This window comes from Astatotilapia calliptera, chromosome 11 (assembly GCF_964374335.1).
Source record: "Astatotilapia calliptera chromosome 11, fAstCal68.1, whole genome shotgun sequence".
Lineage (NCBI taxonomy): Eukaryota > Metazoa > Chordata > Actinopteri > Cichliformes > Cichlidae > Astatotilapia > Astatotilapia calliptera.
In genome coordinates, this window is record NC_137432.1 from 24,410,575 (window position 1) to 24,423,806 (window position 13,232).

At 44.5% G+C, this 13,232-nt stretch overlaps 1 protein-coding gene and 1 long non-coding RNA gene across 2 annotated transcripts; one reads left to right on the forward strand and one right to left on the reverse strand.

Annotated features, from left to right (window-relative positions):
• Positions 1–189: 189 nt before the first annotated feature.
• On the reverse strand, positions 190–5,996 carry il11a (interleukin 11a). Its single transcript, XM_026184882.2, has 5 exons — positions 5,809–5,996; positions 4,899–5,056; positions 2,163–2,258; positions 1,876–2,037; positions 190–1,777 (listed from the first exon to the last, which is right to left on the reverse strand). The coding sequence occupies exons 1-5, from the start codon at positions 5,813–5,815 to the stop codon at positions 1,598–1,600; spliced, it is 603 nt and encodes a 200-aa protein (XP_026040667.1). The 5' UTR covers positions 5,816–5,996; the 3' UTR covers positions 190–1,597.
• Positions 5,997–6,074: 78 nt separating this feature from the next.
• LOC145431935 (uncharacterized) lies at positions 6,075–8,923 on the forward strand. The gene is made up of 3 exons (XR_013912264.1): positions 6,075–6,205; positions 7,019–7,144; positions 8,558–8,923. It is a non-coding gene; the product is annotated as an uncharacterized LOC145431935 (long non-coding RNA).
• The last annotated feature ends 4,309 nt before the right edge of the window (positions 8,924–13,232 follow it).

The window sequence follows — 13,232 nt, forward strand, 5'->3', positions numbered from 1 at the left end:
AATCTAAAAGCTTTTTTCACATTCGAGCTCAACATTTATCAGTTTTTGCCTCGACTCTTCTGCACAGACTGTTGGGTAATGTAGTTTCTGAGTGTGCACCCCCTCAAAAAACGTCCATCTGTCACACAGTTCATATTACAGGTGTGGTAGTAGGCCACGCATATTTAAAGACACACAAAAACCAGTGTGCACATTCTGAAGTTTTTATTTCACCAAGGCACATATTTCACATTGAGGCCAATTAGTGTGTGTAAGAGGCATTTTGATGTTACAACAATAATTTAAACGTGATGGTATAATAATAGCGAATAAGAATAAAAACTGTATAAAAGTACAAAAGGACAGGAGACTTGCTCCACTGCAGCACAAAATAAATAGTTCCACCAAGTTACTTAAATAAATAGTCAATACTGTAACAAATACTAGAATAGGAATGAATGAAAATTATAGTGATAAAATTGGTCATCTACAGTATGTTGTAGAAAACGACATAATACACAAAAGCACTGTATACAACATTTACATTCTTGTACATTTATGTACACCTGTACAGAACATAGTGTCACAATACATAGTATTTTAAGGCTTTGGGTGTTTAACTAAAAACAAAAACAAAAAAATCCCCAAACTTTTCTACACCAAAGCACAGGTTCAAAATCAGCCATCCCACTCTTAGGAAGGGCCAATCCCGACAAGTTTGTGCAAAGAATCTAATCAGAATCATCAGTGCTTAGCAACAGGGCACATTCATATGACTTTACCACAATGTTAACTACGCCTCCACGTGCAGAACACAAGGGAAGCAGGCACTGAAAACACAAATGTGACTGTGGTACGAAAGAAAGGATTCGCTTTTCTTCAAATACCATCCTAACGTGGAAGAAATAAAGTAAAATGAATTTGATAAGGAATTGATAAATTAATGTGTCATGTGGAATATTTTACCATGGCTGGAGATGACATTATGAGCTTTTGAAACGTATACTTTAAGGGCCCTATAAATAAGGAATAGTGAAGGCCTAGGCTGCCCCAAATGCATGCTACATCTACTGGAAGAATTATCATCTGAAGAAAAATAAAAATGTAAAAGTAAATTAAGCTGATTTATACAAATGTCATTATCAGAGCTATCAGTTCAGGAAGTGCTACAGTGTTTGTTTTTTGTTTTTTGTTTTTGGGTTCAGTGAGACACAAGAGAAAGGGAAAGATTACAGAAATGTGGGCAAATGAGTTCACGTTAGTACAGAAATAAGATAAATAAATAAAAATTAAATAAATAACTAACATTCAATAAATAAATAAATACATAAATAACACAGTCATGACATGACGGTTTCTTGACATAATCATTGGAGTTAAACTGGAACTTGAGCTGGAATCGATGGTTGTAACTGGCTGCATTGTGGTGCATCCTCAATGGCTCTGATGGAAAGACACATTCCTCAACACACATGCTGACACACAGGTTGATATTTGGGCCTCTTTAGGGATGCTGTCAACTACAGTGCACACTGACATGGTCTTGTTTCCCTTTTGATGGGGACGGAAGTCCATGTATTCTCACTGGCTCTGCAGCCCCCTTTTACTTTCTGTATCATCATTGGACTGCAGTGACCTTGGGCTTAAGGCTGAGGAAGGCTCTGTACGCCCAGTCACAGAAGAGCTTGAAGTGCTGAAGAAGCTCATTGGTGGACTGCAGGACATCAAACTGATAGGGGAGGTGAGGGGGGAGGGAGGGGGTCGCCGGACTGAGCCTTGGTGCTTCAACTCTCAGCATCTGTGGAGGAGAAGACGGGCAAACACACGGATTAGAAAGCTCAATCACAGCGGCGGTGGCGCGCGCTGAGAATCGAACAGACAAACTCAGCTCCTCACCTGACGGTGCAGCAGAGTGATGAGAGATTTCATCTCTCTGATCATCTCCACCAGCTTGGGCACTGCAGGGTGGTGGTGCTTCTTCGACACTCTGTTGAGCCACTCAAAGTGGTGCTCGTACAGCTTCAGGTCGGAATGAAGCTGTGAGAGCGTGGGCTTCAGCTGGAAACAACGCAAAAATACTTCAGAGACTTAGCATGGGAGTGTCGAAACAGGCCAGCTCCCCGCCCCCTCTCTCTCTCTTTCTCGCCACATGCACACACACAAATACATTATCAGAGCATTACCTCAAGATTGTTGAGGTCATGGGCTGATCTGTTGCTCATTTCTGGCAGAGACTTGAACCTGTGGGGCTCCACTTCTGAGTCAAATGCATGCTCCTTCTGAAAGAGAAAACAAGACACAGAGCAGCCCCTTAGCAATTTACATCAGCGCAATTTTACTCATCCTGAAACAAGTCACGGCAGCATGAGGAAAGTATTAGTCTAGCATCTTGATTGGGTGCCTGTTTTCTGCACTTAGAGACAGTAGCTCTCACTGAGGGGAGTGTGGTCGATCGGGTCAGTGTGAGTTCACCCACATTCAGCCTCCCCAAATGTCAACAATAAGAGAAAATGAGCTGAACCCACAGGATGTTTTCTGCTGGGAGTGTGGATAACAACATACGCAGTGACTAAGAAAGCTCCAAGTGGGACAGACAACACAGGCCTGCGGGGAAACTCCAGGGTCACAGCTATAAAAAGAAAGAATGACGCAGTGCCGCTGCCCAGCTCAGCCTGTGTAGTGCCCACTTTGACCAGCAGAGGGGGATAAACAACCTAATGCCAGGTTTATGGGATTCTGCTTTGGAAGGGCAGCTGAGCTCATCAGTAGTGCAATTTAGTATTAAAGACGTAGGCCTATTTTAGTAATGAATAGGGACAAATAGAGATGAGTGAAGTGGTATGCGTCATTTCTAATCAGCAGAGGAACATAACAACATTAGAATAATGATTGCTGAGAAATGTTTTGTATAAACAAGTTGAGTGCGCTTATTGCTTCCTTAACCTGTTGTTCTGTGCTTCCCTTGCATTACTTGTTGTTCGCTTCCACTTGTTTTTGTTGATGTTTTTGGAGATAAATGTCCTGTATTGTCTCTCCATCAGCCCTTTATAAGAGCTCACTTATGTCTGTGGTCCAATGTTTTGTCTCCGCTGCCGTTTTCTCCCCTGCTGTCCCTTACTTCCCCCGTCCCTCGCCTCTCCCTGTGTCTCATACCAGGTGCACAGGCACATGCAACATGACGTGCACATGTGCATGCACACACACACACACACACACACACACACACACACACACACACACACACACACACACACACACACACACACACACACACACACACACACACACACACCACCGGCTTGTCATCTAGTTGTTTCTCTGATCTCTCTTCATCTCTTGTGGTTTTTGCCCCATCTTTCTCAGCCTTTAATTCTGCCTCTTATCCCAGTTTCTCTCGCTCTCTTCATCCCAGACCATGACCTCACCCGACAGAACCTAGCATCCAACCTTTTTCTTCCTGAATGCAAATACTGGAATGTGATAAATCTTTTTGATTTTTATCAAGTCACTTTGCTGTGGCGACCGAAAGCAAAACACTAAACACCGCACCTACACTACCACGGCTATTTACAGAGCCCTCAATGCACACACACACGGCCACAAAAATGCATACAGACAAACGCATGCACACACGTATACACATTTGTATGTATGCAAGTGTGCACAGACTCATACACAGGCACACTGGAAAACCTGGGCCCATATAGAACTATGTTTATACACATACGCACATTTCTCCCTCTTTAAAGCATCAGTTTCATTGCTCTTTTGCAGGGACTTTCCATGGATTCCCATTCTATTTATCTTTCCTAACTTTGTCCTCTTTTTAGTGGAATTCCACACAAAAAGGGGGGGGGGAATTAAAAATAAATCCCCAGTGTTAGTGAACACTGTCTAACACTGTTTCGGATGCCCTTTGATAATCCTGGTGTGCTCACATCTGGATTTCAGATTGTGATGCTACTACACAATGACTATAACATTATTTCAAAGCACAAACACAAACACACACGCAAACACTTTCTCAACACTGCTGGACAAGACTAGAGAGAGTATGTGGCTATTTCTAATTTTATCTCCTGAACAAAAGAGTTTAAAGATTTGCATAATGCAAAAATAGAATCAATATCAGCCATGTGTAACCAAAGATCCAGAGATATGATGCCGTTTTCTTTTCACCTGTTAAAACACAGTGTTGATACACAATCACCTGTCGGATCCAAATCTTGTCTAAGTTCTCAAATCTGATTTCCCTACTAACTCGACTGTCATCGCAATAGGATTTCGGGCCAGACTTGTCGCATTTAATTGGGGAGAGAAGCTCAACACTTCACCAACCGCCGACCATAAACATGTTTCTGTGTAAACAAGCATGCGATACACGCTGCTGTCATTTCACAGACGGCGTGCTTGGCTGTTTTTGTAGCTGGATGGAGGTAGATTTAATTTCACTGCACCTCCACTGGCACCTTCTTTGCCACCAAGTCTTAATGCAACCGCCACCAAGGGAGGTGACCAGGCACACCGGCATGCTGCTGAGTCAGACCGCCTCTCCCGTGTGGATTAAAAGTGAGATCACTGAGTCAAATCCCCCCCGAGACGTTTGTTGCCCCGTGTAAGCATGCAGATGGACTCGTGAAAGCAGCTTAAGGTGGACTAAAGCCCCGAGCAAACCTGGTATGCGTTTGCACAATAGTGCGTGATGCAAAGTGGGTGCAGTTTAATGTGTGAGGTTACCTAAACCGAAAGCTAACATTAGCACCCAAATCCAATTAGTAAAAGATCAGTCTGTGGTGTAATGACCAGCATCGTCTTCCAATTCAATTAGCACGGGGTGGTCAGGGCCTCGCAGCCTCCACTCCCGATGTCAGAGGCTGATTGGTAAACCTAATGGTCTTGAGGACAGCTTCATCACTTACCAGCAGTTCTGTGGTGAGTTTCATTAGATTTTTGGTCTGATTGGACAGTTTATCCAAGTCACTGGGTCGCCGCTGTGGCACCGGAGAGGCAGACGTGAACACGGGCAGTTGAGCCAATAGCAGCGAGAAGAGGAGAGATGAGGAGGAGTCGAGCAGCACTGCAGGGGTAGAACAAAACGGAAGCAATTAGTGGAGAGGCGCTGTCATCTCGCCATAATGATAATGGCCTCGGGGCACGGCTGTCAGCTTTAGGGGAAGATATTGCACCATGATATAAACAATAGCTCCAGACTTGGCAAGAAGAATCCTGAAGAGCTTCAGAGTCATGTTTTCACAGGCTGAATGCAAATCATTAAAACATTAAATGCCAGGCTTTGACACAGAATAGCTCCATTTCATCTTTACCATAAGCAAGGCAATGAATGCCGCTGATTGTCACACCTGCAACTCGATAGGTACGTGAGCCGGTGGTATAAATTATATAGACCAAGTCAAGCCAAGTCAACTCTCCTAACAGTAAGCTCATTCATTCTTGTCCTTTCAAGTTCAAGTACAAGGTAGACTAAGTATTAAAAGGGAACCACAGTGGTGTTGAGATGATGAATGCTTGATAATTACAGGTGAACCACAAGAATCGCAGCCAAAATAACACTGCAGAAGCATCTGAGCTCTTCGTCCCAGAGCAACTTTAACAGAATTAAGTTGCCCAAATCTTCAGTCGAGCAATAAAGAAGCAGTTGCTTAGATTTTCTGATCTCTAAATAATTTAACCTGTGCACAGTGGGGGGGGGGAAAGCAACTTTTTAACAACAACAACAAAAAACTAACAAAAATTTTTAGAACAAAGCTGATTAAAAATGAGAAACATTTATAAGATTTTTTTTTAACCCACAGTCATATAATCACTTACATTTCATATTGGTTCGGATCCAAGAGATAGGCAAACCAGCAGAAAAACGGAGGCAAATAAATAAATAAATAGAAAATTAATAAATAAATTGAACTCCGGAAACTGTCACGTGCTCCGGTTTCTTCTTGCTCACTCTTCTGTCAGAGTGAGGAGGAAAGTTGTCAGGACACACTGAATGAGAGAGCGCAGAGTGATGAGTGCGAGCACTCAGACGGCAAAGTCAGAAAGTTAAAGGTAAAAAAAAAAAGCGAATATCGTCAAACTTTCTTTTTTCAGTAAAGTTTGAGAGGAGCCCCTGCAGTCTTTATAGAGTGCTGAAGGCAGAGAAGCACTTTGGCAGTTTGGAGAGAGACAGAGAGAGAGGCTACAGAAATGCAGAGAGAGGGATGCGAGTGTGGTAAGTCCAATTTTTGCGCGCAGTGAAGTGTTTAGGCTTGTTTAAAACTTCCTTTATAAAGACGTCGGGCCTATGACACATCGGCAGTGACTCACTTCATTCATAAAAACACACACACGCAGACACACGCTCTCTCTCCCTCTCCCTCCTCTCTCTCTCTCTCTCTCGCCCTCTCTCTCGCCCTCTCTCTCCCTTTCCTCCTCCCCTCCCTTCTGCCCTGTCTCCCTTTGCGAAACTTTAAAAAAATGTTCCGTTGTTTTTTCCCCCCTCTATCACTTTCTCTCTATCCTATCCTATCCTATCCTGTCCTGTCCCTATCTCCGGCACTTCCTCCGTCGCATCTCGCTACCTGCCCCAATCAGTCGCATCTACCTCTTTCTATCTTTCCATCGCCAAATCTCTTCCCCCCTAACTCTCTATCACTGCAGATGTTTTAAAAAGCCCATTGTTTTCATGTGTATCAGTATATCTTATGTAACCATGTATCTTTTCGAGCCTCTACACTCTAGTTTTACCTGTCCTATCTTTTTCTTGCGTGCTGGTGTGTTTTTGTGTTTTTTTTCCTGTTATACTTCAGGGGGAAATGTCACAGAAATTGTGCTCCTGCTTGTGGTTTAGGCTACACACGTCACATTCCCAGTACAGTATTATGGCTAATACCTTTTAGCAAACACCTTTTTCTCCTGTATTTCTTTTCCTCCTTTTTTTTTACCCCTTGCTATTTTTTTCAGAGCCCCTCTTGAGACAGCAGCCTGTTATTTCCACTGCCCCCCCACCCCCTCTCTTTTTTTCACTTCTTCTCTCCCTCTCCAGGGTGAAGGAAAGAGTGAGAGACTACGGATAGGAGCAGGAGAGGTGCTGTCCAGACCAGAAGGGGCCTCTCAAAGTGTTGCATAGAAACAGTGAGCGGACACACGCCACAGGAGTGTCGAGGCGGTGGTGGGTTATTTGTGTTTGTGTTTGGGTCAACATCATATAGAGACAGATGCATGTGGATGTGTCACAGAAAGGAGGATTCAGCTCTAATAAACCAAAACAGTCTTTTTCTGGCACCAAAACGCACATGCTGATGCATGCAGAAACATCACAGACTCACTACTCCAACTTGTTTGTGTCTCTTTTTCGTACAAAAACACACACACACACACACACACACACACACACACACACACACACACACACACACACACACACACACACACACACACACACACATACAGAGCGGGGCAGCCTGGAAACACTCAGTCAGGTGCAGTAAAGCGTGGCCCACTGTTGCAAAAGGGCAAAAATGAGTTTCCAGTCATCACATTTGGGACAGCTAATGCATCATACTGTACACACACTGTAAAGTAAATCACAAGGGAATCTCACTCAGACATACACAAAGGGAGGAAAAAAGGGAGAACGAGAGAGAAGGAAGGAGAGACGGGAGAGAGAGCGGGGAAAAGGAAGAAAGCGTTTTTGAGTCTGGGTGTGAGATTAGGAGACCCTCATTCACAGACATACACTCATGGTGTGGTTAGAAAATAATTAGTGGTGGGCTTTGTATGCGCACACTTGCACACTCATGCACATATACACACAGAGTTGCCAGTCCAGCGGTGGGCCTACACAGACAAACAAACACCCTCCAAATGATGAGGGCCCGGTGGCAACGAGTGGGTGGCGGAGTTGTTGTGGTGAAAAAGGGTCATGCTCTGTTTTCTCAGGTCAACAGTAGAAAAAAAAAAGCAGGGAAAGGAGGAGAGCAGGGGGAAGGAGCAGAAGAAATAGATGAGTGCGGTTGGACGTAGGGAGATATTGACACACTCGCTCTTTTTAATTTCCCACATCAAAGGGACGTTTGAAGACACAGCTGGGGAGAGAAGAAAAGAAAGAGTGAAGTTAGTCACTCTCCCTCATTCCCTCTCCGGGCTGCCTCTTATGATGGGGGTCTCCTGGGTGGTTCTGAAGCACTGTTAGGCCATCCGCCAGCACTGATCACTCACACACTATGACACAGGGAGTGCGTCTGTGTGCGTTTGTGCACGTGGGAGTGTGCACACGTGCATCGATGTCAGTGTGCAAAGTTTAAAAAGAAAAAGAAAAAGCTCTGTATCTTTGTTTAGACGTTTGCTTTTCGTGTGTGAGAGCGAGCACAGAGCGGCGCATGTTGGAAAAGGGGGAATCCAGGGTTTGTGTAAATGGGTGTGCATACAGTATATGTGTGTAATTATGGGTATGCGGTGGTACAAGTGCGGTGTCTGTATAACATGCATGAGCGTTTGCGTGCGCGTCTGTGCGTGAGAGTGTGTTTGTGTGTGGCCTTCATATGCTACCCATTACATCACCAATCTGTGTAAACCACCACAGGAGGAGAAACAGAGTGAGACACTCAGACTACGACCTCAAAGACATCAGAGAGGAAGGGGAACCTGTGACAGAGCCTGCCAGCCTGCCTCGCTGCCAGACAAACTTTACTCACACAAGCTTCTCTCACTTCGCCCGTACTTTACACTGGGTTTGCTGTGCGCCATGACATGTACTCGCACTTCTATGCTTTCTTCGAATCACTCGAATGCCTCGCTCACTTCTCTCACATTTTGCTTCGTTGTTAATCCACACAGCTGCTCAAATCATTAGTCATTTAAAAAAGAAAAAAAAAAACTATCAAATTCAGGAGTGTGTGTATTTTTGTAACATCCTGCAATAAACTGACAGGGAAAAGCTTGAAGAGTAGATCTTGTAAGGTGGGATTTTTTTGTTCAATGTTTACTTTAGTGTGCTTTGTGGTTGTACTTTGATTATGAGAACAAATACCAAATCAGCCCATTCTGTTAATGTTGGTTTTCCCATAAATGTTTATTGCCGTGGGTCAATATCCAGGTCCAGGTGGGTGAAAAAGTAGTCTTTGTGGATTTTAGGGTTACGTCTCATGTTCTGCTTGCCTCAGTGTCATAAGTAAACAGTGAAGACGCTGGCCGTGACGCAACTCTGCTTCGATGGTAAAAGGGATTATGGGAGAAGAAGTAGTAATAAATTCACCATTTTTATGTTGCACCCTCATTTCCTCTTGGGAATTCCAACGGGGCCTGAAAAAACAAACCAGGAGATTACGTTCAAAGGGGAAACCAAATGTCCGACCCATTACTGTTAATATTTATCCTCCTATAACAGTACGCTTTCAAGTTTCCCTGTGACCTCCTCAACCTCCTGTCTTCTTCCTCTTTCCTCTGCCATTCTGTCCTTCATTCATTTTCTCCAGCTTGCTCCCAGTTGGGGGACTCCAGCGGGGTATCCTATCCTACCTATCACTATCACTGCTCCATCCCGCTTCTTTCCTCCGCTTAACCCCTGTTACTGTACCTCAACCTACGTCAGAGAGCGAGTGAGTGTGCTAATAGTTCTGGGGGGAAAGAAGAAATAGTGACACACAGAAAGGGGGCTGCAGTCATTGGGCTATAAAGTGACGTCTCTGACTTTCTTTGTCCATGTCAAAGATCAGCTTTAATGTGCTCTTGCGCTTTTTTAAAAACAGCTATCAGACAGAAGGGGCTTCTTTCAAGTCCCCACATCTCTGTGCCACTGGCAAGCTCTTATTTGAGAAAACTCCCTGCAGACGCGATTTACAAATTACGCGTGTCAATTGCTCTCTTCCTTTTCCATTCGAGCAGCCCACTCAAGACAGATATGGCTGTTGTGCATCTACTGCTTTGCCTTTTTTATTCGCCCATTAAAGGAGCATATTAACCAGCATCATTATGGCAGGTTTCCTCCGCTGGCTTAGTTCACAGAGCCGTGCAAAAGGGCAGGATGCAGTGATGAAAGGGAGAGCATGAAGCAGACGTCTCTCCCTGGCAGAAAGTTGGGGAGCCAGAACGTTTAAATCAACTCTCTATTAAGCACACTTTTACAAGGGTCATTTTGTTTGGAAACCAAACTCTATGGTATGTGACAAAACACAGTGTATGTGTGTGTATGTGCATGTATGTGTAGCGGGCAGACTCAACCGAAACCCTCTCCCTCGCTGACTCTGTGTTGCTCACCTGCTCACGTTCACCACCTCCCCAGCTCTCTCTCACTGCTTCCAAGCATTTATGCGTCTGCCAGTGAGGAAATCGCGAGCTGAAGGAACAGGTCACAGAAGGAGTATGAGAAGGAGAAGACGAGGGGCGGGAGGGGTGGTGGGGTGTACAGCAGGAAGTAAGCAACCCACGCACAAGGAACTTTTTACTGTGCAAACACTCTTTCCATCTACCCTGCTTGCTTCCTTCATCTCAGACTGGTGTTAATACACTGGAGAGCCCAGGCCTGTCTCAGAGCTCCCGCTTTCTCCTCCGGTTCTCCCTCCCGCTCCTCTCACTCTCATTCTCAGTCGCCTTAAACATTCTTTCCTCTCCTGTCATGGTGTGTCCTGTCTGCGTCCCGCTCTCTCCTCATCTCTTCCTCCCCTCAAAGTGCTTCCCCTCAGCTCCCCCTCGCTTTCTCTTTCACTCACTCGCTACCTTCCCCTTCACCTCTGATCTCCCTGTTTTCTATGACAGTGCAGAGAAAGATCCGTGAAATAGTGCTCGAGCAAATTTTTATTCACCAGCCCGACATATCACTCCACCGCTGACTCCATGCAGAGGTTTGTTTGTTTTGTTTTTTTCAAGTAAAGGAATAAAAAGAGGGGAGTGAAAGTGAAGCTCCTATTTTTGGTGCATTCCTTGGTGCTTGCAGAGTAGTTACCCCAGAGACCTTACTTGTGCATTCGCTGTCTCTTTGTCAGGATTGCACCACTTCTGTGGTGAGTTACTACATCTATGTGAGATGTGTACTCAATCAAAGCTGACCACTACTTACCGGCGCGCAGTGCGTCTGCGTCAGTCACACATTCAGCCTGTCGTCGTGTTATTCTACCGAAGCTGAGAGCTGCTGACAAACACACAGGGGAAACTGGGAAGGGTGTAAGTGAATGTGCGGTGGTGGGGGAGCGGGGGGCAGCAGAGGTTGCTGAGACGATGGGGAAAGAGTGAGGGGCGCAAGCAGACAAAAGCAAGAGGACTTGCGTGACGTCACAGTTTACCCTAGAGAGCAACTTTGTCAACGTGACATGACCTTAGTCACACTGGGGGAGGCGGGAGGATGCCCTTTTGCAGACAGATGGACACCTACATACACATTGACACATATGCTTACGTCTTTTCACACCAGCATTTAAAACTATTTATAGGCCACTATCCCCTTTAACCTGACAAGGTCCGGCTGTTTCTCTGAATGCTGACGCATTTCAGGTCCCTTCATCACTTGCCATTCATTAAATTAACGCTCATTACACACTGACAATCGTAAATCAACCTCCCACAACAATGATAGCAGATAACACAACTTATAAGAGAGCACATGGGCAGCTCGTTCTCCTGAACACTTCCTGTGCGTCAGCCATAGAGAGTGTGTAAATTTCATCATAAATGAGAGCAAACACAGGAAAGGAAGTTTCATATCCGCATGTTGTCAATGTTTATGTTTTGAAGCAGAGTACGTAAAGGGATTGGGAGCCGAGGACAACTGGTTTAGAGAGTATATTTGAAAATGTCTGGAAATCAAGAAAGACTTCTCTCCACATTCAGTAGGCTGCGCTTTGACCGCACAGGGAGGGGAGGTGGACCTCAAGTTCACTGAAATGTCAACTTTGGTTTGAAGTGACTTTGACTAAAAGCAGTGCAAACACAGCACAGAAGATACACTGTCGTCCGTCTTAGATTCAAATTTCAGCGGTTGTTGTGTTGCTGTTTGTTTTTCTTCTCTTTTCTTTTTTTGTGTATTCTCCAAGGAACAAAAACATTTACTGTAAATGTTTATTTAAAATGTGAACTGTCTATCCCCCATACTTCTTGGACATGCTATCTTATCTCTGGAATAGTGAGAGTAAGATATGGAAGTAATGTGTTTGCGTGCATTCTTCTTAACCACCCTTATCATTATCTCCAGCTGACAAGTTTGACGGCCATCTTTTCCTTGCACATCTGCACATCCTTGTCACAGCCCCCGGTGTCTCTCGAGTTTTATTTTCTTGACCTTTGTTCATCGTGGGAATGCAAAAAAAAATAAATAAATAAAAAGCTCAGTTTAGGATGCAGTTTGAGAACCATTTGTTTCATTGAGGTCTATGACTAAGAGGAACGACATGAAAGTTATTCTAATCTCTCTATAATTATTCAGACTGTTTATGTGCACTTTGACCCCCCTGCTGTTTCCAATTACCCATAAACTGCTCTTTCGGGAGACATTTAAATGCCTTGCATGTCTCCTTTTTTTCAATAACATTTTCTGAGTCAAGGACTTAGAAATGAAAGCTATCCAGAATTTTCTATTTTTGGCACAGAGTTCACACACATTGACAGCAGCCCCCCTCCACCACCACTACCCACCGCTTCATTCTTTTTATGTCACCTCCTTCTCCTCATCCTCTTTCTGTTCATCAATCACACTGTCCATCCTCATCAAAAGCAAACCCCTGGATGTACGAATGATGTTAGTTTGCATCAGCGCCTGCCTTGCATTGCTGACACCCTTGCGGCTGGCTGGACCTCCAGCAGTGCCAGGAAGTATGCTAAGAATGCAAGGAATGGCCCAGTGAACGATAAGTAGGAAATTCCCTGCAGTAGACTGGACTAAATGCCCAAAAGCAACCGGGGGCAAGGACATTCATCTGGGATAATAAATGACGATAAAAGGTGGGATTGGAAAAGACGGAAGAAGGAAATCTAGACTGACGTAGGTCTAGGCTATGACTCTAAAACTGTGAACAAAGGCAGTGGCTTTATTAGGAGGCCGAGAGAGAGGATGAAGAAAAGGATGGGGCCATGACACACATAAAGAGACAAGAAAGGGACAGGAGGGGTTGGGATGACTGGATCGAGATAGGTGGGACACTAATAGGGAAAAGAGCAAATTAACAGAGGAAGAGGTGGATTTGAAAAAACAAAGTGGTACCATGGAAAAGAATGACTGAATAAAGATAGCAACTACAAAGACGTAAATCACTCTATCGTTCATTGAAAGG